We start from the raw sequence: 25,000 nt of genomic DNA, 5'->3' as shown, positions 1-25,000 counted from the left end.
AGACTGCACACATTATTTAAAAATTTCTAAAAGAAATCCTGAATAAAAACAGACCTGAAAATTGTGTAACTTTCGCAGGTGACATGTGCAATACAGAGTTTGGAAGACTCAAGCATAATGAAGAAAAGAATAGTGTGTGCAAGTCTGAAGAAAATGTTGGAAAAGAGAAATTAATTGGAGTTGGTTGCTCAGCACATATTTCAAACAACTATGCCCATCATGAAGCAGAAAAAATGGATATTGATATGGAAAATATAATCAATAAGTTTTATCAGTATTTTCATATTTACACACTTCACACTGAACAACTAAAGGAGTATTGTGAATGGTGATGTTGAGTACAGAAGACTTCTCTCTCATTGAAAGAGTTGTTGATTGTCCTTTCTATCACAAGAGCAAACATTAATAGTAATTAGAAAATTCATTGAAAACAAAATAAATGAAGTTACCTTTTAGCACATATACTGATTAATGGCTGTATTTCAGCAAAGCAACTTTGTTGCAAAAGTGCTGACAAAATTTTGAGTCTGTAAAGTGCTTGAAGAAAGAATCATAATTTCATGTCTTTAAAAGTCAAAGAACTAGTTGTTCAGTAATACACAGAAAGAAGTTAAGAAGAGTGTCACAGGTTTTGTGTTGAAATAGCCTGTAAAACAGATACTTTGAATATATGGATAAATGCCACTAATTATAGAATATAACTACAGCACATGTCTAGTTGGGCTGGGCTGTGGGAGTCGTGTTTGCGTGTTGACGGAGGTGTCAGGAATTTTGATCATTCAGATGTGGGGATCAAAGGGATTGTTTATGAGTGAGTTTGGTCTGGACACAAGCAGGTATTAGAAAGCTAAAACAAACAAACAAACATAACTGAAGCAATTAAAGATACCCCTCTAAGGGAGGTAGCTCCTGTGCTACACACACACACACACACACACACACACACACACACACACACACACACACACACACACACACAAATAGATATATAATGCAGAAAGAAAAAGGTGTAAGCAATGTACACTTTAAGCTATGGATACTTTTCTTTATAAAACACTGTAATGTATGCATATGATGTAGGAGGTAATACTGTGGAAGACTGTTTATGTAATTCTGGAGAGACTGAATGAGAAGAAAGGAAAGTTTACATGAGAGTAAATTCATTTAATAAATTGTGGTGATTATTTGAAAATACTGGACAGTCCTAGGCATGGTGACACTAGGCGCACAGTCAGGGCATCTGGGATGACTTCCTTTGGAGCATCATGGAAACACCAATTTGATGATGGGATATATTGGCCATGGATAGTCATCATTGGTGGATTAATCTTGACAGAACACTCAAAGATCAGTGTGAGTAAAATACATTACCAGTCAGGCCCTGGCAATTACCAAGAACCAAGTTATTTTTGGTCAACACTGACTGTCTTGTCACCACAACTCCAAAAGTGGTGCTTTACACATTCATGCATTATACATTGAACAACAAAAAGTATGACACAAATAGAACAATATTACAGATTACTAAGCTGTGGTTGTGCACACTGACATTCATGCGTTGGATGCTGAGGCTAACACTGAGAACCAGAATTATCAAACGCTTACCTAGTTCACTTAGTTGAGTCCCTTGTCTTGCACATTATTAAATCAATCATAAGCCTCTTTTCTTGAATCATATCAACTATTCAGTGAACAGTCACAAGGAAAAGTAAACATTACCCCTGAATAATCTCTCTCTCTCTCTCTCTCTCTCTCTCTCTCTCTCTCTCCTTAGGTTAACTTTTAGCTGAAATATGCAAAACCGTAAACAAATATTGGTAAATTTTTGGCAAACCACATCTCTTCTCACCTCAACACTAAACTACTTTGCTTTGACACTGAAATGTTCCAAGTGAATATGCTACCATTTCATGGCAAATCACTCGTACTTTCAACTGCAATAATAGTCCTAACCTTAAAAATAGACAAATGAAAATAAAAATTAATACGCGGCCACTACACTGCTCACAGTCTAAAAAAAAAAAAAAATGCAATCTGGTATTTATAACACTACAAAGTATTCCCTCTTGACACTGCAAACTCGGATAGTGACTAGCGTTGTGGACGAGTCTGGCAGCACCGCGAGATGTGTGTCGCATCCCGCACCTAGCGATCAATACACAGACACGAGAGGGTGACCCACAACCTTAATACATATATGCAATACAACTCGCCAGGATGATGACACTTTTTTTTTTATTACACTATAGGTGCACACCCTGCCACACTCAAACTACGAGTAATCATGAAAAAAAAAAAAAAAGTTACACAAATATACGTGTGAGTGGGCGTGTGTCAGTATGAGTAAGTTTGTAACAACAGAGTGCCGTTCAAACAGATGAAACAAAACGAATACACTCAAGGAGGTGAAATATAAGATAATAAAATAAGTATGATTATTAAATAAGAAAAAAGGAGTGACAGCATATGTGGACAAGAAATGCTTATAACACTGGTGTCCCGTTCAAGTAAAATTATGGAAATAATTATTCTGGACAGAATCTTGAGACGCAAGCTGTTTACAATCTTGAGTATGAGCGGGATCACAGTGTCAAGCTGGTCCCAAAGCTTCCCCTGAATGTCTGGCTTCTCGTCGTTTCCGAAACAAAACAGTAAAGATAATCCTCCTCCACGCCATCACGAAGACGAATTATTGTAGTGAAGATCAGTAGTGCGGGGAATATCACACCATGCTGGGTCGGGATGTGCACGCGTTCCTTGAGGAGGCTGGCTGCTGCAGCCGGTGCACCCTTATCTTCCTTGGGACGCGCTCAGACGACTTGTACGGAGATTTGTCAAAGATATATGAAGCCACAGAGACTGCTGTCAGCAGACTCAATGGCCAGAGTGACGAGGTGAGTATGTGGTGGCACACCCAAGCATGGTCAGCTGAGTGAACTATGATTTGTACTTATATTATTCTCTTTAATGAGGGTCTTCTCTCCCTCGCCAGTCTCAGTTGGACCTTCAAACCAGAAGGTCTGAGGAACTTTAAAATGCAATCCCTGAGTTGCTAGTAAGTGACAGACACAACACAAAACTAACAAAAGGAGAACTGATCAAACTCCTATAGTCAAGTATCAAGGTAAAATGGGTTAATGTGCAGAATAGCTACTCTCAACCAATCTGTCAAATTTTTTAATGTGAACAGGAGACATACCTCACCTTACATCCGCGGTGATTTCAGTGGGTGGCCAGCTTTTGGTTAGGTTGTTAGGTTAGGCTGGGTTAGATTTGTTTAGGTTATGTTGAGTTAGATTATGTTGATTAGGTTAGGTTAGCCACTCCTGGCTAGGACGAAGGAGGGGATGGAATATTACCTTCCATGAGTAATCAAAATCCTTATGGAAATTTCCTTAGATTTTTTGGGGGAATACAGGAAAGTTCCTTTAGATTTTTGGGAGTCCAGGAAAATTTCCCTATATTTTTTGTGGCAGCATTTTTCAGTATTTTGGCTTCCCCACTCAAAAAGACAGCATTCCTGACAGGTCCCTCAAGTTTGTTGAGTGAAGATAGGGAAAGATTTTATGTGAAAAGGCTGGGAGCAGCACTTCTGCATTTTCACTAAAAAATGGGTTTGGTTACTGTTGAGTTGAGTGGTGCCCTTCTGTTTCATGTTGTATTTGTACTTCCATGTCAACCAGTTATTAAGTAGATCCCCAGATAAATATTTATGCTGTTTACAGGTTCAGAATTCAAGACAAAACTCTGGCACCTCAGAAACCACAGCAGGGAGTAAATGCTCAGATGGCATCAAAGAGAAGTGCTTATCAAGTGATGAGCTTGTTACAGAGAAGAGTGATACAAATGAAAACAGTACAAAGAAGCAGAAGTTTGCTGTTTGTGTTGCCTGCATTGGTGTTCTTCAGTGGGGTTGCTCTGAGGAGGCCATCAAGCAAGTAAGAGGTTATTTTGTACATTATTTATAAGTTTATTTATTTATTTATTTATTTATTTATATTGTTTTATTTTATTTACTTGTAGTGTCACTTAAGTCTTGAGTGCTCACATTTCAGCGGGCATTTGACAGAAGGGTGATTTTATACATACACACACACACACACACACACACACACACACACATATATATATATATATATATATATATATATATATATATATATATATATATATATATATATATATATATATATATATATATATATATATATATATATTATAAAAAATGGACTTTATTGAGTAACAATTCACGGAAAATTTGTCTATTTCCTCATTAGATAATATATTTGTTGAGATTATAACAATGGCTCGCAATCATTCATTAATTACCCAGTTTAGAGTGGCTCTCAAGTCTGTCATCTCCATTCACATTGTTTTATGAATTTCCAGAACTGCTTATTTTTTCTCGGATTTTTCATTAACTCCGAGGTTGGGAACCACTGCCTTGCATATTTTCTAGTTTTGTTAAGTTTGTCTTTGGTGTTAAATATGTTTGATGTATTTTGTATTTTATTTTATGTGATATTTTGATGCACAGCAGCCATGTGAGCAATGTAACTCTTTTATATGAATTGCTTATTGCCACTATATAGGAATAATTTGTCTATTTATAGTCTACAGTTATTTTAATTTGTGTTCACAGCTGAGTGAGTCTATCAAGGATGGTGGGCATGATGCTGATGGGTTCAGTCTCTCCCTCTCCTTGCCAGCCTCCATTAGTCTTCGGATCCATCGGCTCTGGACACTCCTCCTTCAAGCTCATCCACAGTTTCCAGTCAAGGTTATCTTACTTAGTTGTGTTGATGAAAGAACTATGCAGCTGTAGGATCATGTAGTACAGTGGACCAGTCTGTCACACTACTGTAGATATTGTTTATTGAAGTACACTTGGAGGTACATTATACCAAAGGTTACTTACATTTTATACATCACCATGATGGCCCATTTCTGTGCCAGAAGGAAACTTTCCTAAGGCAGCTGCCCATGACAGAAGGCCATCCACTTGATACTATTCATTCACATCATCCCTGTACACTTCAGTCCTCTGAAATATTTCCTCCCACTATTCAGGGTGCCTAATGGCTCACATGCAGCAATAACAGACTATTGCTGAAAAGTATAAGACAGCAAGAAATGTTTCATATATTCATGGCATACATGGTTACTGTATACTGTCATAAGCAGATCATGAATCTTGCAAAGTTTGTTGATATCCATGTTTTTCCAGGGACGAGAAGATCACATTGGCACAGTCAAAGATGTTTGGAAAAATGTTGTTGGTCCACAGTTGGGAGCTGCCACAGGAAAAGCATTCATTCATGGCACTTATCATGATTTTGTCTTGAATGTTACTTGTACATATGTCAATGATTTAGAGGATTGCAAGATAATGTGAGTAATATTTGTTAATTTGTTTTGATAAAATCTGTAATAGTATTAGTCATTAGTGTGCTTAAAAAGTGGAAATGTGTCCTAAAATTAATGAATTGATAATGTCATGATGAAAAATGATAATGGTAATCAAGGAAAATGGTAAGTAATCAAGAAATTGCTTTACACAGGGATGAACTATGTCAGACAATGTTTGCTACTCGCCAAAAACAGCACAAGAAGTATGCCAATAGTGTGTACTCTAAACAAGCAATTGATGCTGCCTTTAAGAAGCTGAGTGATTCTGAAGTGCTAAAGGTGTGTCCTTCACCTCCCAGCACACCCAGTGAGGCAGTCACCTTTGCCAGCCTCCAGTGCCAACAAGCTCCCATGTACATGGCTGGTAAGTGCATTGGGTTAAGTGGTCTCATTTATCATTATTTGCAGTATTATTTACTAATATCTTCTCTCATCATTATGACTAATTTTCATAATCACTGGTATATTTGTTTGTTGATTTTGTAATTTCAATGTACTATACATGTATCACATACAATTTATGCACACAACCATGTGGATACATATTGCCCTGTGGGTGGTCCTCTCCCATTCACACCTCACCTAACTTCCCTAGGTGTGTTTGTCCTCTGGAGAAACACCTGGACTCATGCCATTCACCAATTAACACCTCAACAGCCTTTACTCCTAAACCACTTGACAAGTGTATTGTGTGTTGATTGGCAGCCCGGAACATGAATGGTGGTATCTGGTATTCCAGATTTACATACCTCCTGAAGTAGTAGTTCTCTGACCCTCTGGTTCTTTCTGTGGCTCCTCCTTTTGTGCTGGTTCACTGTTGGTACCCTTTATGTGTACCATGTGGTATGTCATCCTCCCAGCCCTCCTCCTACAGGATGGGGGATATTGGGTGGAGTTACATCTTGAAGCTTGGCTGTTTATTGGGTGTAGAGATGAGATAGAGAATGCAGAGTGTGCTTGCCTCTAAGTGTGATGCTGGTTTCCCACAGGCCGACTCTCAGCATTTATTTATTTAGCCTGGGCTGAGACATGTCCACCGATCAACACACAGTACACTTGTCACATGGTTTTGGAGAAAAGGGTGTGAAGATGATAATTGGTGAAAGGTGTGTGTCCAGGGGTTTCCCCAGGGAACCAACACACTTAAGAAAGTCAGGTGAGGTGTGAATGGCTCAGGGATTATTTTGTTTGCCATTCAAAGCCAGTTTCAACGAAAGTAGTAGGCTGATCAGTCTTAGGATCAGACTGCAGAATTATGCTAAGTTTTAATGGTTTACGAAACTTTATGTTGATGTGACAAGGCTGGCTGGGGATCTGGTTTGTGTTCAAGGTCCACAAAATTCATGGAATAGTACAAATTGTATTTTTCTTCTACAGGTCGATACAACAAATACAGCAGAGACTTGCCTCAGACACCTTGGTTTGTTGAGGGTGAACGCAAGTTGGGGTCCAGTGTGCAAGAACTTATATGTGATATTCTTGATCAAACTGTTTGTGCAGAAGGTAAGTTAACATGGTGGAAAAGAAAAGAAAAATATTAGAAATCCCCACATAAGTAAGGTAAAGAAATACATTAACCAAAAGTAAAAGGTGCCTTCAGAATATACTGACCTTCCACAAGGCTTATGAGAAAGAAGCAGAGTAAACAAATTGTACATCATGTTTTTGTCACTTTTCAGATTTAAAGTTTTCTTCATCGGGCAGAGAAGATGTTGATGTGAGGTGTTTGGGGAATGGCCGACCCTTTGTTGTAGAATTCATCAATCCTCAGCGGACAAAACTGAGCGGGGACAAGATCAGCTCCCTCCAGCGGACCATTAATAACTCCACCAAGCTGATAAGAGTGAGAGATCTCCAGATTGTTGAAAAGTATGGCTGTCTGCAGGATTGTGTTGACTTATGCTAATTGCTTTATGTATTATCAGATCTGACTCTGCAGTTGTATTTAGAATGTAAGGCTACATTATTTTCTTTTCACATAGGTTCATGAACATGCTCACACCCATGTTTAGGTGTTTTTTATTATTGGTAAGAATAGAAACTGGTGTAATGAAAGTCAAAAGAGGTGTGGCAATTGTCTTTATCTTCATTGACAAAGATAATTCTTTGATTTTTTTTATTTGTGACCCGTTCCTTGAGAAAATAATCCTATAGTGGAATTTTAGATGCATTTTCTTAATATTTATTTTTCTTTTTTACAGAAAAGATCTAAAGAATCTTAAAGAAGGTGAAGAAGAGAAGACAAAGGCTTACTGTGCCCTTTGCATTGCTGCCAAGGGCTATGATAACTCTGCTCTGGAAGCTTTATCCAAAATGCCTCAGCTGGTGATACAACAGAAAACTCCATTGCGTGTCTTGCATCGCCGTCCTCTTGCCACCCGTGCCCGAACCATTCTCAGTATGAAGGCTCATCCAGTAGACCAACACTTTTTCAAGGCAGGTGCACTATTAATTCATGGATGTATCTTGCTTTCTGTGTTTTGTAATGTACCATCTTCCTTGTCTGGGAGAGAGCCAGTTCTGTGAAAAATGTCTTGCATACTAATGTGAATTATAGTATATCGCTGAAAAAAAAAAAAAAAAAATCATTGCTCCATTGCTTGTTGAAACAGAATAGTATATTGTCAATGTTGATTATCACTGACAACTCCTTTCCCTCATGAAAAACCCAAAGGATAACCAAGGAACAGGGATCATTCATTAAGAGTTCATATGTGTATTCATCAAATTTAGTTGGATCACAGAATGAATCTCACCATTCATACTTTAAAAAAGAAGCATTATATTGTCACGTAATTTTCACAGTTTTCTCTCCCTCCTAGAGGAGAAAAAAAAAAAATATGGCCTTTATTAATTGTTACATGTATTTTGCAGCTACACCTCACCACTCAAGCTGGAACGTATATCAAGGAATTTGTGCACAGTGACCTTGGGCGTACTGTTCCAAACCTTGGTGAAATCATGGGCTGTGAAGTTGACATTATTGCCTTGGACGTTGAGGTGAGAAAAGAAGATTTTCCATACTCTAATCAAATCTTGCACTTGGCACTTGTAATAGCAGAATAGGTAATTGATTGTTGAATATACAGATTAAAAACATTAAAGTCTTTCATGGTTACTTCAGAATAAAAGGAAAAATTTCAGGTATGTGTCTAGTTGATGGGTTTTATTAATGTATTTCAATTCCTGTCTGTGTCAACTTGTATTTTGCTTTCCAGAATGTTGCCCTTGACTGGCCTCCGAAGTGTGGTGATTGACTTACTACCACCTTATTTATAAAAAGTAAGTCAGAGACATACTGTAAGGCTGTGTCTATTGTGTGATTTTCAGACTTTAGAAGTTAACTTTTTCACATAAAAGATGAGCCAAAGGTTTTGATAAATAAACATATTAAAGAGTGAATGTTTGTTTCTTCCATTGCCAAAAGGGAAAATTAGGAAAGGCCAGATTGAGAATGGTATGCACTAAAACACTGGTGTCATCATTCTCCTTGAATATTGCCTAGTTATAAGAATCACAAAGAGAGGAGGATGTGGCCTATTCTTGGATTTGTTAGCATACTGGGTGTATGTGAAAGAAGGAAATATTAAACATCAATACCTGATGATATGGGAAGCTCTGAGGTGAGATAGCAGCATATTTAAATGATATGGAACTTTCTTTATGTCATCAGCAAGTTTGCTAGCCAATATTGATCCTTGTATAATCTAGCATTCAATCTTGCTTTGGTTATACAGTTGAAACCATGCATTGATATATGCTCAATCTCTTTCCTCACCATCATCTCCAGGAGTATAACTTTATTTCAGATGCACATACCATTACCTGCCTTACTTTTTATTCTATATACTGATATGATTTGCTATCAGTTAGTTATAATATTAATTCAGTAATAACCTCACTATTTGTCATCATTATGACAGCACAACATATGTTTTCATTCTCTGCAAATTCTACCATGCCTCATCTACCTTGTTTCCTTAATTGCACAATGCTAAACCAATATATATATATATATATATATATATATATATATATATATATATATATATATATATATATATATATATATATATATATATATATATATATATATATATATATATATATATATATATATATATATATATATATAACTTCATTCAACTTTTGTATCAGAAACAATAATCTAATTATTTCCTGTTCTCTCAAAATCATATTTAGGTGATAGATTTGGTTACTGGTTCATTAATACAAGCCATTGAGTTATTATCTTTATTTTTATCATATTTTTATGCATTTATTTGTTTATTTTGTTTATCAAATATTGTGATACACTATTGATGTTTATGGGAGTAGTTTCCTAAGACTTGTGTAAGTTGAGATTCCAGTTTAGGAAACAGACATATGTATAAATACCACATAAAATAGTTGTATGGCTTATCTGCAGATCAAGCACCACTGAACACTGGGCAGAGGAGCAGGGTGTGGGCAGGGTGTGGTTGATGGATGCATTTTGCTGCAAGAATGTTTCCAAATGTTAATGTTATGCACACATACATGTGTGTAACTCCAACATTGCCAACATCAACACACAAGCACCCTTGCTTACACACTCCTCATGTCCCTGTTACGTGTTAATTTTTGGTGCTACTCCGTCAACATTCAGTGCACACTCCCACTCATGTGTTGGAGGGGCTGGCCATCCAGCCTCTAGGAATTCTCTTTTTTGCAGTATTTAAGTGGTCCTTGTTTTGGCTTGAAAGTATGTATTATTCCAAGGAATATGAAATGAAGATATTCAGAAAATAAGCTGAGGTTGCATTATGGTTAAATTTATTTAGACTACATGAACTTATGTCAGTTAATAATTTTTTGAAACTTTATTTCATGTCATATAGTGCAAATATTGAAATTATATAGGAATGGAGGAAAGATTACAAGGAATGTCTATGTTTACATTACAAAGACAGCAGCTGATTATGTGTTCAAGAAAGAAAATTTCCTTTGTTTACTTGTGGAACAGTGCTGAATGTGTCACTGATATATTCAGCAGGAATTCTGAGTTGCTAATGTATTATTCCTTGCCACATTTTCTTGGCTGAGCACTTTAAAACACAGGTCTGGTTGGGAAGGGTATATGAGTCTTTTCATATCAGCTTCAATGTTGGAAAATAATTAGTACATCCTCTTACAAGTACATATTCAATTAAAAAAAAAAATATGAAAGTTCTTTGAATGGAATGAAATTGAAATCAATCATTGAGTCCCATGTCAGATTGTAGAAAAAGATTTGACTTGTCAACATGACAAAGCTATAACGTGGGCTCATGCTGGTGTGATGGAATTAGCCACTGGATTAAAAAAAAAAATTCATAAAAGCTTTTATGATTTTGGAAATTAATCCTGTCTGATTTCACTGTTGGCTTATAAGCTATTTCTTTATGTTGTTTTAACATTGAGCAACTCTTTGATTCCAAGATTTATTGGTTAGTGGTGTGTTGGGAGGCCAAAGTCACCACTGAGACATTGCCTGCAGTAATATATTGCAATACCATATGGCTGTCTGTCTCATCAGCAGCTCACTTGTAAACACTGATGGTTTACATTAATTTTTGGATAACCTGAGGCACTGGGTGTCAACTGGAAAGAGGTCAGAGAAGTAGAGTAAATTATACTTTTGCATAAATACTGACTGTAAGGGAAAAAAAATACTGTTGACATGACTGTGGTTTGTTCATGTAACCACAAAGGTGGGCTTCCTTAGCCACCCTCTGGTTCTGGGTTGGCACAATACCACCAGTATCAGTAAGCTCAGGCCAGTGTACATGGTTAATACTGAGTTCTCACACAGCCTGAAGAGGGCAGACAATGCACTTGCAAGACAAAAGTGATATAGTGAAGCCCATTTCTCTGTGTTCACAAGGAAAAGAAAATAACTTTCATACCCCTGATAGCATATATATGCAGTTATAATTAAAGGGTCATGTCGAACATACAGTTTTGTCAAGAAGAGATATGAAAGTTGACAATGAGTGCCAGTGATTGCCTTGATGTAAAGGCTGTCTTAGAAGCATTATTGGAAAAGTTATTAGCTGAGAAAACTTATTTGGGAGGGATAGAGAGAGATGGGGAAATCCTTTAACACAGATGTAGTTTTCTTATAGGCATGTCCAAGGCTTGCACGATACTGGAAGAGGAGGGAGCAGCCGTGCAGCAACAGTGAGATATGTTAATCCACTGCTTCATGAGGCACTGAAAGGCACGGGCAAGAGACAGATAATTGTGGCAATGCTTAACACAAGAGAAATTTTTGGTTCTAGTATGGAAGAATGACTTTGAAAGTAAAACATGAAAGTAAAAGAATTTTGCACATGGAGGGGAGAGGAATGACTAGAAATGATGAGAGGGAGGAAACATACCACAACATAAAAGAAAGTATAATGGAAATGAAAAGAAATAGGATTTAATGAAGCAAGGAAAATTACTTAAGACAGGGAAGAAAAATTAATGTAGAAATCAGGAAGATCAAAAGACAGGAGATGGAATGGAAATTATAGAAGTTATCAGAAAATCTTGCATAAAAGATCATAAGATATTAAGAAAAATAAAATTTTTTAGATGAAGAAAGACAGTAAGTGATACAAACACTTATGAATGCAGGTTATCATGAGTAATGAAATGGAAGTATGCTACTAAACCACTGGAACTGTGTTCTCTTGACAAGTGATAAAATATCACTTAATTTAATAGAACTAAAGGAAAGTACAATACAAATAAATTTATGAGATTTCTCAGCAATGACAGATTTTTAGTGGAAATGCCAACAAAAAAAATATAACGGAAAATAAAAGTTAGTTCATGAACAATACTAAACACACTGATTTTTCAGCTAAGAAAACTGAGAGAAGAATTGCAGTATAACACCGTATGTCATTATGGTTGTTATTGCTCCAGTTGCTAGCAGTGTGGACAATTAAATAGTCATGTTTTTTCTTTTCTCACAACGTGATGTTCCGATGTCTGGCTCTTTGTATCATGACCTCACTCGCTCACTCTCACAGTGTGGTAGGAAATGTTAGTTACACATGTGCGCTCCGCATTAGGGTTGCACTGAGTATATAATAATCTCTATTTACATTAATATCACTAGAGATGACGATGAACATGCATGTCAAAAAATATTCAGCTGACATCTCATCATGCATGGTACGTAATACTTGATATACTCTTGCCCCTCAGTTCAGCAGGAGTCTCTGAACTTAAAAACGAGTTTCAGTAATCTATAGAAACAGCTTTCAAGTCAAGGGCAGCCTAACATTAATATGTATATTATATTGTATACATAAAAAGAGATATCGTGGAAAATACAGCATGGTAGGTATGCACATTCACGAAACATACATAGTACACTTGTCGCACACATCTTAGAGAGTAAGGAATCTAAGATTGGATTGAGTTCTGTTGTGTTGACACCTTCCCCAGCCCCTAACAGATCGTTGGTAGGTACAAGAGCGTATAAATCAGCGCACACACACACACACACACACCATTCATAATGACACATTTACATTTTGAAATAAAAAAAAAATCCACTTGGCTATTGGAATGAGAAAATTTTCGGCACTGAGATCGAAAGAATAAAGAACGAAGGAAAGTTAAAATTCTCTCTCTCTCTCTCTCTCTCTCTCTCTCTCTCTCTCTCTCTCTCTCTCTCCATTTACAAGTTCAATGTTGACGTCACATACTCACCTGTGTTTATCCCTCCAAAGAACAGATCAGAAGTAACCCCACTTCATTACGTATAAGATGAATCAATGACAAACCCACCTTCACACAATCCTTCACAAGTTTAGATGCAAAAGTTTGAAAACGCGCCATACTCCGATCATTATTTTACTTTATGATTTCGTTCTTGTGAAGTTGCATTTCTTATACATCTTCCCTCCTTTGTCGTACCTTTGAAACTTATGAATGATGACTTAGGTGAGTCTGTGATTGTAAGCAAGTAGACTGTCCACCTACGAATTAGTCTAGGTAATCGGAGGTTGGTGATGGGATGTACGTTCTTGATGGTGCGCGTTCTTCTCCCTCTGCTGATATCCATGGGACTCCTTCACGTACGTCAAAGGTTTCACAATTAAGGTCAATCAGATAACACCAGCATGAGGAATCAATGGGAGTTCTTCGTTGGCCGAGGTATGAGGTGGATGATGCACCTGGGAGGAGCTTTTTGTCTGGGGCAGGATGGTCGTGCATTTGTCTTGGGGGTCTAGTTGGCGGGGCTGAAGGGTTGAGAGGCGATACCCGAGAAGATAATTATCACAGTCATCATCTCCCTACCCGCATCCCAGAGCCTGCCTGGACGCGAGCTTCAAGGGGTGACGAGTAGCGGTGTACGAAGGTTCCCGTCATCACTCCAAGCCAGCCGATCGTTCATTTTCTCAGACTGTTGGGATATCGTAGTGCTTCATCTAACTTGCACGCTTATTATTTGAGCTGCTCACACGAAAGGAAGAGTGGGGCGGGGTATTACCATGCTATGGGGAGAGTTAAGCTGCAACACTGCTGGTAGGGTGTACGTAGGGGAGGCCGACTTTGGATGAGTTCGACTATAATCATAAGTCACTCTGCAGACCCAGAGAAGGCAGCGCGGGTCCTCCTCCTGGCTCTGACTACTTTCCGTCTCACCATGCTGTAGCACTCGCCGAGGATCACCGTTTGATTGTACTTTATGTTTTTCTCCCTCTTTCGATCTTTCAAACCAGCATAAATACTGTCCACTGATCTGATTTGATCCACCAATGAGAAAAGAAAGAAAGAGATATATAAAAAACATTATAAAGAGTATTGTATTGTCCCCTCATTGTGTCCATCCCTACCCTCGCCCACTCAGTCCACGGCGCCCTCCAACGTGGCGGGGTTCAGCACAATCTCAGGGTCTTGGCGGCCCACGGTGTGGATGTCCGGCAGGCGGGGAACTTTGGACGCCTGTGAGGGAGTATATGATTACTTTCTACATAATATGTATACTGATCTGTTTATTTCTTTGTCTTCCAAAAAAAAAAAAAAAACGTTAATGAAAGACGCGTAGTCTCGGAAAAGATGAGAATGACGGTGAAAGAAGAATGTAGGCAATAGTTAGCAATGGCGTAATCAAGTAACAGGTTAGTGGTAAAACTTGCAGTGGCATGTTGGCACTCACCGCGGAGCCGTGGCTACGGGCCGAACTTGCCCGAGAGCTGCTGAGAGAGCCGCCACCCTGCTGCTTGGGGCTGAGGGTGCGGCCCACCTCATCCATATACTCCACATGCAAGCCCAGGTCCGCGTCGTCGTCGAACTCATCCTCAATTAGGTTTGGGATCGTGGACTGAACTCGGCGCGCCGTCTTGGAGGTGATTCGTCTCGCCTCCTGGTGGTCATTTTCTTCGTGTGTCTCGAGGCGCTGTGGCACCTCGCTCCCGCTCTCCTCCTGCTCCTGCACCTCTTGTTCCTGTTGCTGCCGCTGCTGGTGCTGTTGGGATTCCGCGGACTCCTCATTCAAGGTCTCACGGGATGGGGACAAGAGAGACTTCTCATCCAAGGGTGTGCTTCTTTTGCTGTAGGGGAATAAAATAAAGGTGTTACTGGTTGCCGCTGAGGAACCTTCTTTTGCTGCTGAGTCCCTCACGTGGGAGATGAGCGCTGTCAGCAGGAGATAAACTTTTCATAACACGATTCATGGATTACTATCAGATAATCTTTTTGGCTACGAGTTAATTTGCACTAATGCGTTTGTCCCACGTGCGTGTTCGTGACCATTAGCGGTGTGTGTGTGTGTGTGTGTGAAGTAATTCCAAACGTGAGGTGCAGGGTCGATGCCTGAGACACGTCGTTGTAAACACGTCATGATACCAAAGGTTCCAAAATATTTTAAAATTAACAAGTTTCCTCAGGTGACCCAATACTTAAAGGCACAGGGGCAGTATTAACAAAGATTCTTAAGACGGTGATTTCACTCACTTGCAGCAGATGGCGCAGCAGGCGGGGGCGGAGCAGAAGAACAGGCGAAGGAGGCAGAATAGGAAGCCGCACCCGATGAGGCTCGGCCCGATAAGTTGCAGCTCGGGGGACTTGAAGCCGTGCTCGCCCATCCCCACGAAGGTGATGATGAGTCCTGTAGAGGCGCCAGTGTCAGTGTGAGTGTAAGAGAATAAAAAAAGAAGGATGTGTAATAAGATGGGGAAGAGAAGGGAGGACAGGGAGGTAAGGAAGAGAAGGGAGAGCAGAGAAGAGTGGGAAGAGAAAGAAGAGTAGGGGTGAGTGGGAAGAGAAGGAAGGGCAGGGACGAGTGGGAAGCGAAGATAGGGCAGGAATGAGTGGGAAAAGAAAAAGAGAGGGAAGAATTGAGTGAGAAGCGAAGAAGTTAGGGCAAGGATGAGTGGAAAGAAAAGAAGAGAGAGCAGGGATGAGCGAGAAGCGAAGAAGATAGGGCAAAGATAAGTGAAAAGCGAAGAAGAGAGGGTAAGGAATGAGTGAGAAGCGAAGAGGATAGGGCAGAGATGAGTGTGAGATGTCAGGTAAGCCTCACCTAAGGAGATGAGTCCAAGGCCAACGTACAGGACGATGTTGACGACCCCTGTCTGGCGGTATTTGCCGTCGGGCCGTTTCTCCAGGCTCCCACCGCCGGAATCCCCGACCTGCAACACATCGGGCATCAGTTCGGAAGCAAGAGGGAGTCGAGGGAGGTTTCAAGATAAGACGAGAGGTAGAAATAAGTAGATGTGTTTTCTATGGGGACTGCTACGTGTAATTAAATCAATCAAGAGGGGGGTTTGTTGTTGTTGTTGTTGTTGTTGTTGTTGCTGTTGTTGTTGCCCTTGGCCAGAGTTTCTCTTGCATGAAAGATCACACACCCACTCACTCACTTACTCCCTTACTTAATTAGTCAATCAATCTATCACACAAATCTGTACATTCATCATCGTCATCAGCTGGCATTGTTACATTATAATAGCCATCGCTGTATAGTTACGTATCTTTTTTCACGGCTGTTACACTTTAAGTAGTACTTTTTACGTAATTATTATAGCACACACACACACACACACACACACACACACACATGGCAACGTCACCATTAGATCATCAGTTTTCGAGAATTAGAGGAGTAAATAACGCAGTCAATGATGTTAAGTATGCTCTAGCTTTTACATACGATTATCATCTATATTACTATAAACTCTGTATTCTTTTCCTTTTATAGCAAAGATAGGGAACAAACAAATTATTACAAGCACCTCTAAAGAAGAATAAATAAATTAAAGTGATAATGATATTTATAAGTAGCAGTAAAGCGAAAAGAAATGCCTCAGAGTGATTTGTGATTACAAAACCATGTGCCAAATAGCCGTGAAAGGGTTAAAAGAGCAATGCGAAAACCAGGTAAGCCAGAGGTGTGTTAAGGGTTAAGGAAACGAGAGAACCCACGAAGATGGCAACACTGATTAGTCATATGAGCAACCAACCATATTTAAACCAAGTCTATTCAATTACTATAACCAAGTACACCTGTAGGAAATAGAAATGTCTGAGACTGAGATGAAGGTATATGATATTAACCAACGATTTTATAAAAGAACACAAAAAAAAAAAAAATAGAGATTTTTACTTGATTTACGAGAGCTCAGTCGACAGTCGTACGTGATTCTTCTCTGTGGCACGAGAAGGCCATGACAGCTGCTGTATTATTTTCGTGTTTCTTTTCGATACAAGTGTGCGTGGATGCCCATGGAAAGTGGAACGAGATACAAAGGCACCGGCGGCGGCACAAAAACACGGTAAGAGCTGGCAGTCAATAATAAGAAGGGGAAGATGAGTTGTTTAAAATTTTGCTTTAGTTTGTTGTTAGGGTTGCGAAGATCAAAGCATGAGTTAGTTTTGGTCCTCAAGTCCGTTCGCCTGCTAATAACAATTCGGTTCTGCCTTGGGGAAACTTTTGTTCAATAATCCTGGTGAGATTTGAGGGATGGAGGCAGTGTAAGGTCGCGGCAGGGTTAACAAGTGATAGTCGTTAGAGCGATAGTCACTAACAGGGTAGTATTTCGCTGAGGCAGGGGAGATGGGGGAGAGAGACCTGCCGGAAAATTTTATTTTTAACAGTTACTTAGCTTTCTTTAATTGTGAATACACCATCGTCATTGTTAGGTATTATTGTAGACGATACGCATTAGGTTGTCATACGTAGGGAAAAAAAAAAAAATGAATGGGTGTATTGTCATAAACTATAAATTTACCTAATGTTCTTCATATTCAGTCGTACTCGCATTCCACAATTTCTACCTGACCAAGGAAGAGGCGGAGTTTCAGAAGTGAGGTCTTTGTACGCGGGGCCACACGGTGGCTATCCCGAGGCAAGTCACGCGTTCTCGAACATTCCTTATGAACCTTTTGTCGGCGTCGCTGTGGAGTGAATATGTCTAATAATACTTCAATACATTTTCAGGTTACGATTTTCAGGTATGTATTCAATGAGTGCAATAGACACCGATGTTAAATTCAGCAGTATTTACAGGATTCACTGCACAGAGAAACCGACGCATGGTTCACAAGGAGTGTTCGAACATGCGTGTCCCCACTTCTGAACCTCCGCCTTAGGGTTTGCGAGTGTACGTGTGTCCGTATAGTGAATGATAGGAAGATAAGGAGTAATTCAGTATAACAATTATTGCTTCCTGTGTATTTTGTAAAAAAAAAAAAAAAGTGTTTAGTTGTTTCAGAAGGGAACAGACGAACATTCCGTTTAAAAGTAAAAAAAAAAAAATATGATTGTTTAGTTTTCAGAAAGGAAATAGATGAAAATTTGAAAATCCCAACCACTCCCACAAGGGCATCTTAAAAGTAATTGAAATAAGCCAGCGAAACGTATCAGAATACGGTCCCCTGTGGCCTCACGAAGCTTTCCAAACACAGGGCAGAGCGAGACCTTTAAGCAGCAGGTTCGTGCTCTAGTTTTTATGGCTCATGTCACAAGTATTCATCTATTTTTTTTCTTTCATCGGTCAGAGAATAGTGGATGTGCTGGCTGACCTGTGACCTTCCCGCCTGCGTGGTGTGTGGGTGGGAGGTCTCTCTCTCTCTCTCTCTCTCTCTCTCTCTCTCTCTCTCTCTCTCTCTCTCTCTCTCTCTCTCTCTCTCTCTCTCTCACTTGTTCTTTCCTTCCTACTCACTCACCTACTCTTTTCCTCCTTCCTTCCTTACCTACCTACCTACCTACCTTCTTAATTTCTGTACCTACCTACCAACCTACCGCCATCCCTTTCTCCCTCATTCTGTCCCCTCCCGTCCTACCTTGTACCTAGCTACCTCCATCCCTTTTTCCTCTCGCTCTCTTCTATCCTTTTCTACCTACCTACTTTAACACCAACCTAATTATTTACCCATCTATCTCCCTCCCTCTCCTTCCCTGCTAATCTACCTTTGTCCTCTGATCAGTTCATCCGTTTCTCATTCCCCGGTCAAACTCTCGCATAACAAGGAAGAGTCACAAGCAATTCCGTGGCAGCTAAGAACACAAGCCGCACCGCACCCAGCAGGTCAGCGAGGCAGAAGCTTTAAGTAGAAGTTAAAGCAGCTCCGAGGACACACGACGTCCCCGAGGTGAACGATCCTGGGGTAAAGTTGTACTACGTGGGTCCGTTTGTGAGCTGCGGGACTTTTTTTTTAGAGGGAAAATAGTTAAGGTTAAGGTGAATAGAAGTTTTGTCTGTCTGTCTGTCTGTCTGTCTGTCTACCTGTCTGTTTGGTTGTTTATTTACGAGTTTGTCTATTTATCTGTTTTTTTGTTTCTCTCTCTCTCTCTCTCTCTCTCTCTCTCTCTCTCTCTCTCTCTCTCTCTCTCTCTCTCTCTCTCTCTCTCTCTCTGTGTGTGTGTGTGTGTGTGTGTGTCCCGTTCTCGAACACATTCCGCCTGTATGTAATAAGGGTGAATGCCTCTTGCACACACACACACACACACACACACACACACACACACACACACACACCTTCGAATCCACCTGCCACACGCCATCCATTAATTAAAACATTCCTCACCTGTCTTGGTCGCTCACCTGGAATGTCGCCCACGGGGATTAAAAATGCTGACCTTTTCGGCGATGTGTCAGTGTATTAAGGTTGTTACTGACACGAACACACACACACACACACACACACACACACAGACACACACAGGCATGTATTCCTATCCATTGCGCATTGCTTTTACTGAGAAGCGCACGCACTGTCATTCTCTCTCTCTCTCTCTCTCTCTCTCTCTCTCTCTCTCTCTCTCTCTCTCTCTCTCTCTCTCTCTCTCTCTGTTCGTACTACATACTGAAAAATGAAAACGTACATGCTGTAATCCCTCTGTGTGTGTGTGTGTGTAGTATTTCGGGGTGTACACACACACACACACACACACACACACACACACACGGCTACTTCCGGGCCACGAACATGACCTCCTAAGGTATTCTTGTCCTGCTACGTGATTATTAATGAGCTCATTTTTCATAGTTTGATACACACACACACACACACACACACACACACACACACACACACACACACACACACACACACACACACACACACGTCATCCCGTCATCATGCAACGTCAGTACGGTGTGTGACTCTTGTCCTGGTGGGGGTGTTGAAGGAGTAGGACAGTTGGGTAGGGGGTACGAGGAGTTGGTTGTGCTACAGACAGGTGGTGGGGATTGGCGTCGCTCCCTCGCTCGATAATAATGCAGTTCAAACATTGTACAGTGGTAAAGGTTAAGCAGTAAAGCATATAACGTATTATAGACTCTGAAACACACACACACACACACACACACACACACACACACACACACACACACACACACAGCAAAAGATTAAGGAATATATACATTTTTTTCTTTCTTGAATTTTCCTGCAGACAGTTATCAGTTAGAATAATGGTTTGTTTATGTAAATTTGTTTGAGGATTAGTGTGTGATATTATATTTTTGTGAATTGTTTTTGATGTGTCTAAATGTAGTACGTGTGTGTGTGTGTGTGTGTGTGTGTGTGTGTGTGTGTGTGTGTGTGTGTGTGTGTGTGTGTGTGTGTGTGTGTGTGAGACAGAGAAGGAAAGTAGTGTATACATACATAAATATATACATAGATACATACACATCTACAGTACTTACTCAACTACCTGCTATATACACACGTGTACATGCGAGTACATATGCATATCAATATATATATATATATATATATATATATATATATATATATATATATATATATATATATATATATATATATATATATATATATATATATATATATAGATAGATAGATAGATAGATAGATAGAGAGAGAGAGAGAGAGAGAGAGAGAGAGAGAGAGAGAGAGAGAGAGAGAGAGAGAGAGAGAGAGCCCCACCTGTCGCGCGTACAAAAAGGTACTGGCATTCACCTTGTTTTTGTTCATCCATCTTCTCTGAGCGTCTGACGCCCGTTTTCTGTCGCCGACTCTCCCTCCCCAGGCGTTCTTCCCGTTGGGTAGCTGCAAGAGACAGAGGTACAGCGTTAGGGGCAGCTTGGGGGACACCAGCACCGGTAGAGGACTAAAGGGGCTGCCCGTAAGCTAGCGTGCTAAACGGGAGTGGCCTGGGCTTAATCTGGCTCACGATTTTTTCTTCTTTCCTTTGGTAGCAACACCAGTAACTGTGTGGTGCCTTATTAATACTGAGAGAACCTGGGTACACTAACGAGGTACTTGTGGGGAGTTGTCTTTACCTTCTATGGTTAGTCCTGGAGTGGGAAGGGATGAGGTGGGATAGGGGATGGAACAGGAATGGAAGAGGGGTATTTAAAAGGATAAATAATGAGAAAGGTGGCACCAGGTCAGCCTGCACTTATATCTGCCCTGCTCTGAGTATCGCTCCACTCAACACCTGGGCTCACTCGACCTACTTGTTCATCCAGGAACGGCGGCCTTACGTGGTAGTTATCAGCGTCTATATTTAGCGAGGAATTACCTCTCCACATGGACCGCTGTGCTTGTGGGTAATTGTATTCTTAAGTTCATGTACGTAAATTACACTGCGATGACTGTTATTCGAGTTCCTTTGAGTAGAGGGTGTTTAGTCGTCGGTAATGTAATTTTTTCTGCTCTCTGAGGGACTGTCTAGCCTCTCGTGACTCCAGCTCGTGGCGTGGGAGAAACTTCGAAGTAGCTTATATAAGGAGGGCATGTCTTTCTCGGGCTTCTGCAGGACGATGGCGCTGTCGAAGGCCACCACGTACTCCCCGTTAGCGATGGGCCTGACGGAGATCCGCTCGTGCTCCAGGGCGTGCACGTGCCAGTAGAGCAGCGAGGAGGAGGTGCGGCAGGGCACGGGCTCGTCCTTCCACACTGCCCTCAGATAAACCAGCAACCGTTCCCACCAGGGCGGACGGTTCCTCCCACGCGACACTTTGTCCAGGGTAGCGGCAGCTTCCTCGATGTACAACTGGAAGGCAGGAGTGTGGCTGGCGTGGTCTTCATCGGGGGTGACGGCGGGAGGGGCGTCGTGTGGCTGAGGTGTTTTTATAGACTCTTTCTGGTCTTGTAGCTTATCTTTGTCGGAACTGATCTTTTGCAGTTTTATAAACTCCTTTTGGCCTTCAATATTCTCTGCAGACTCTGCTCCGGGCGTGACCGTGGCTCGACGCTGGAGGCGCCGCAGCAAAGGGCGTGAGGGCGTCTCTTTAGGTGGCCAAGCCTCGGCAGGCTGTGGATCTGCCAAGGTAATCGTGGATGTGGCCACGATATCCACGAATTCCCAGTCATGGGTAGAGTCTGGCACTACTGTATCTGGTGAAGTAATGGCGGAGAGCTGGGCCTCCCAGTGTCGCCTGGCCAGGGAGTACATGGCATGGAGGCCGCGGCAGCCCCCAACAACACCGGAGGGAAGGGCCAGGGCCGACGACCTCCGCCAGCCATCACAGAGGCGACACACGGCCTGCAGTAGTGGGAGGCTTCGTGTCGGTAATAATATAATTATTTCAGTCACTATTTTGTGGCACAGCACTTGGGGCGTATGAATTGGCCGCCGCCATGATGGAAGACTCCCTCATCAGTAGCGGAGGGTGTCTTGGGGTTGTGGTGTCGTGCCGCGTCGCTCACGAGGACTTGAGGCGCACGAGTGTCCGTGGCACTGCCGGGGGAGCGATCGCCGGGCTTCACTGGTGTAAAACTATCACACAGCAGAACTGGAGGTGGACGAGTGACGCGGGGTGGCACCTGTCAGGGAATGGGAAGAGGTCGAGGAAGCGTGGCGTGAGTGGCACCCTCGTGTTGGAATGCTAATGTACTAGAGTGTTTGTAGGTGAGCTTTTGTGTAGCTAAGCGGCTTCGTAGTCAGGCTGGTGGAGAGAGGGGGGGATGTCGTTTGCGGGGTGAGCTTTTGGCAGGTAGGCAAGGTAACGAGGAGCAACCACATGGCGCTACAGGAGCAAGAGCGTGACGTGAGGCAGGAACTGCGCCATGTTTGATGAAGAGTCGAAGATTAGCACCGTCAGGGAGGGTTGTCACGTACACCCTCTGTGCTACCTACGTACACTCAGGTGACAGTCCACAGGTGTGATGTCAACAGACCTACTTCACCGCGTACTTGATCAATGAAATGCATATTTAATACCCGCCTGTGGAGCGCGGCCTGGCGGGTACAGCGGGTATGTCTTCGGGCGTACGATCAATACCCGCTTGCTGCCCCAACCACACCCTGCCAAGACACTGTTGCACTCTGGGAACGGTAGGGGTTGCGGGGACACGGTTTGCAGGGCAGAGATTTAAGGGGAGGAGGAGGAGGATGGGAGGAAGAGGGCGGTACAAGTTTGGAAGGCAGGTGAAGGATTTAATTTGAGTCAGGTATCCGGTTACACTTTGTGAGTTTGGAGTGTTGGGAGTTGTCGCATGACTGTGTTTGTTTGGCTGTGCGCTTCATCCTTCCTGGAGAGAGAGAGAGAGAGAGAGAGAGAGAGAGAGAGAGAGAGAGAGAGAGAGAGAGAGAGAGAGAGAGAGAGAGAGAGAGGAAACCACAACTCCATTTAACTTTCGGAGAACAAAGACGATTATGTCTTTATTTAGAACAACAATAACAACAGCAGCAGCAGCAACAACATAAATAAACAAACACACGAACAAACAAAAACAGTATTCTTACCCTCTTCTACACACACACACACACACACACACACACACACACACACACACACACACACACACACACACACACACACACACACACACACACAACCCATGACTCACCACACACTCAGAAAACTTGAACGAAAGAAAAAAGGCGACGACAAACACGAAAAAAGTAGAATAAATAAATAAAGAAAAAATAAAATAGTACAGGGATAGTAGGCAGTAGATTCATACTATCGATCATAACGCGGCGCAGAACAATTTATCGCCGACAGGTATAGCTCAGGCTCTGTTATTAGCGTGGATACCTGGACGCGGCTCCTCGCTCGATGGTGTACCGGCAGTTTAGCTCAAGAGAGATGGAGCTCAATGGCGTCTTAACAGTGGCCGGGACCTTGTAACAGGGGCGTCCTTGGGGAGTATTTGCTGGCGGGGAATGCCGGGTGTTGGCAGGATAAGCAGAGAGAGAGAGAGAGAGAGAGAGAGAGAGAGAGAGAGAGAGAGAGAGAGAGAGAGAGAGAGAGAGAGAGAGAGAGAGTGGGTGGGTGGGGTGTTATCTATCAGTTTACTTTTCTAGTTTCTCTCTCTCTCTCTCTCTCTCTCTCTCTCTCCTCTCTCTCTCTCTCTCTCTCTCTCTCTCTCTCTCTCCTCTCTCTCTCTCTCTTCTCTCTCTCTCTCTCTCTCTCTAATCCAGCTTCCACTGCTTTAACACTTCCACTTTCTCACAGCTTTTTGTGTGGTACGTTCAGGAAAGAGAAAACGAAAAAAAAAAAAAAAAATCGCTGGTTATCTCATGGAAAACTCTCTCTCTCTCTCTCTCTCTCTCTCTCTCTCTCTCTCTCTCTCTCTCTCTCTCTCTCTCTCTCTCTCTCTCTCTCTCTCCCCCTTTACCTCTACCGCTGCTTTTCTGTCAATAAGCACTTCGGATAAAGATGATAGTCGCCTCTGAGTGGCTGTCAATGCAATCAGTGCCAAGCTGGAAATAGACGCGATGGTGGTGCTGCAAAAAATAGCCACCCGTGTCACGCTAAACAAACTCACGGAGCGAACGTTTGTAATTCTTTGAGATCCGTCGACGCTCTGGACTCAATAAATGGTTGGCTTTGTATTTGCTTGACTCCATTTTTCTGACGGGCATGTTAGAGAGAGAGAGAGAGAGAGAGAGAGAGAGAGAGAGAGAGAGAGAGAGAGAGAGAGAGAGAGAGAGAGAGAGAGAGAGAGAGAGAGCTTGTATAAAAGGTATAGTTGTTTTAGGAGTGTGTTCGTACGTGTGTAAAGATTTGTGATGGGAATTGACGTGGCATGTTAGCGTGTGTGTGTGTGTGTGTGTGTGTGTGTGTGTGTGTGTGTGTGTGTGTGTGTGTGTGTGCGTGTGTGTGTGGTCATGCTACCTGCCTATTTCTTTCACCAACGTAATGAATAG

General features: G+C 41.6%; 3 protein-coding genes across 10 annotated transcripts in view; 1 reads left to right on the top strand and 2 right to left on the bottom strand.

Moving 5' to 3' along the window:
- Positions 1-2,157, bottom strand: part of LOC135112646 (alpha-(1,3)-fucosyltransferase C-like) — a 21,614-nt gene extending 19,457 nt beyond the window's left edge. For 3 of the 4 annotated variants that reach the window (XM_064027244.1, XM_064027242.1, XM_064027246.1), the window contains exon 1: positions 1,606-2,114. The gene's annotated coding sequence lies outside the window, so the exon portion shown is untranslated. Of the gene's footprint in view, positions 1-1,605 lie in introns of all 4 variants that reach the window. The other variant, XM_064027245.1, reaches the window with a different exon arrangement.
- Positions 2,158-2,368: 211 nt separating this feature from the next.
- LOC135112647 (tRNA pseudouridine synthase Pus10-like) lies at positions 2,369-16,273 on the top strand. Of its 2 annotated transcripts, XM_064027248.1 has the most exons (11): positions 2,369-2,894; positions 3,726-3,938; positions 4,643-4,780; positions 5,228-5,391; positions 5,562-5,773; positions 6,787-6,912; positions 7,089-7,278; positions 7,611-7,845; positions 8,284-8,409; positions 8,628-8,691; positions 15,397-16,273. In XM_064027248.1, the coding sequence occupies exons 1-10, from the start codon at positions 2,730-2,732 to the stop codon at positions 8,664-8,666; spliced, it is 1,608 nt and encodes a 535-aa protein (XP_063883318.1). In that variant the 5' UTR covers positions 2,369-2,729; the 3' UTR covers positions 8,667-8,691; positions 15,397-16,273. The 2 variants fall into 2 exon arrangements, with proteins under 2 accessions (XP_063883318.1, XP_063883317.1); XM_064027247.1 differs by lacking the exon at positions 15,397-16,273 and having other exon boundaries at positions 2,370-2,894; positions 8,628-8,811.
- Positions 9,650-25,000, bottom strand: part of LOC135112648 (uncharacterized) — a 97,034-nt gene continuing 81,683 nt past the window's right edge. For all 4 annotated transcript variants that reach the window (XM_064027249.1, XM_064027250.1, XM_064027252.1 and 1 more), the window contains exons 3-7: positions 20,857-20,946; positions 15,959-16,067; positions 15,391-15,544; positions 14,594-14,987; positions 9,650-14,379 (exon numbers count right to left, since the gene is read on the bottom strand). In XM_064027249.1, the coding sequence (XP_063883319.1) occupies positions 14,281-14,379; positions 14,594-14,987; positions 15,391-15,544; positions 15,959-16,067; positions 20,857-20,946 (846 nt within the window). In that variant the 3' untranslated portion in view covers positions 9,650-14,280. The remainder of the gene's footprint in view (positions 14,380-14,593; positions 14,988-15,390; positions 15,545-15,958; positions 16,068-20,856; positions 20,947-25,000) is intronic.

Source organism: Scylla paramamosain, chromosome 24 (assembly GCF_035594125.1).
Source record: "Scylla paramamosain isolate STU-SP2022 chromosome 24, ASM3559412v1, whole genome shotgun sequence".
Taxonomy (NCBI): Eukaryota; Metazoa; Arthropoda; class Malacostraca; order Decapoda; family Portunidae; genus Scylla; species Scylla paramamosain.
Note: the sequence above shows the minus strand (reverse complement) of the source record. Positions and strands in the feature narration are given on the sequence as shown.

Coding starts and splice junctions, on each gene's coding strand:
- LOC135112647 (XM_064027248.1), top strand. CDS start 2,730: ATGCTGGGTCGGGATGTGCACGCGTTCCTTGAGGAGGCTGGCTGCTGC. Junction 6,913..7,088: donor TCAAACTGTTTGTGCAGAAG/GTAAGTTAACAT, acceptor GTCACTTTTCAG/ATTTAAAGTTTTCTTCATCG. Junction 7,279..7,610: donor GATCTCCAGATTGTTGAAAA/GTATGGCTGTCT, acceptor TCTTTTTTACAG/AAAAGATCTAAAGAATCTTA.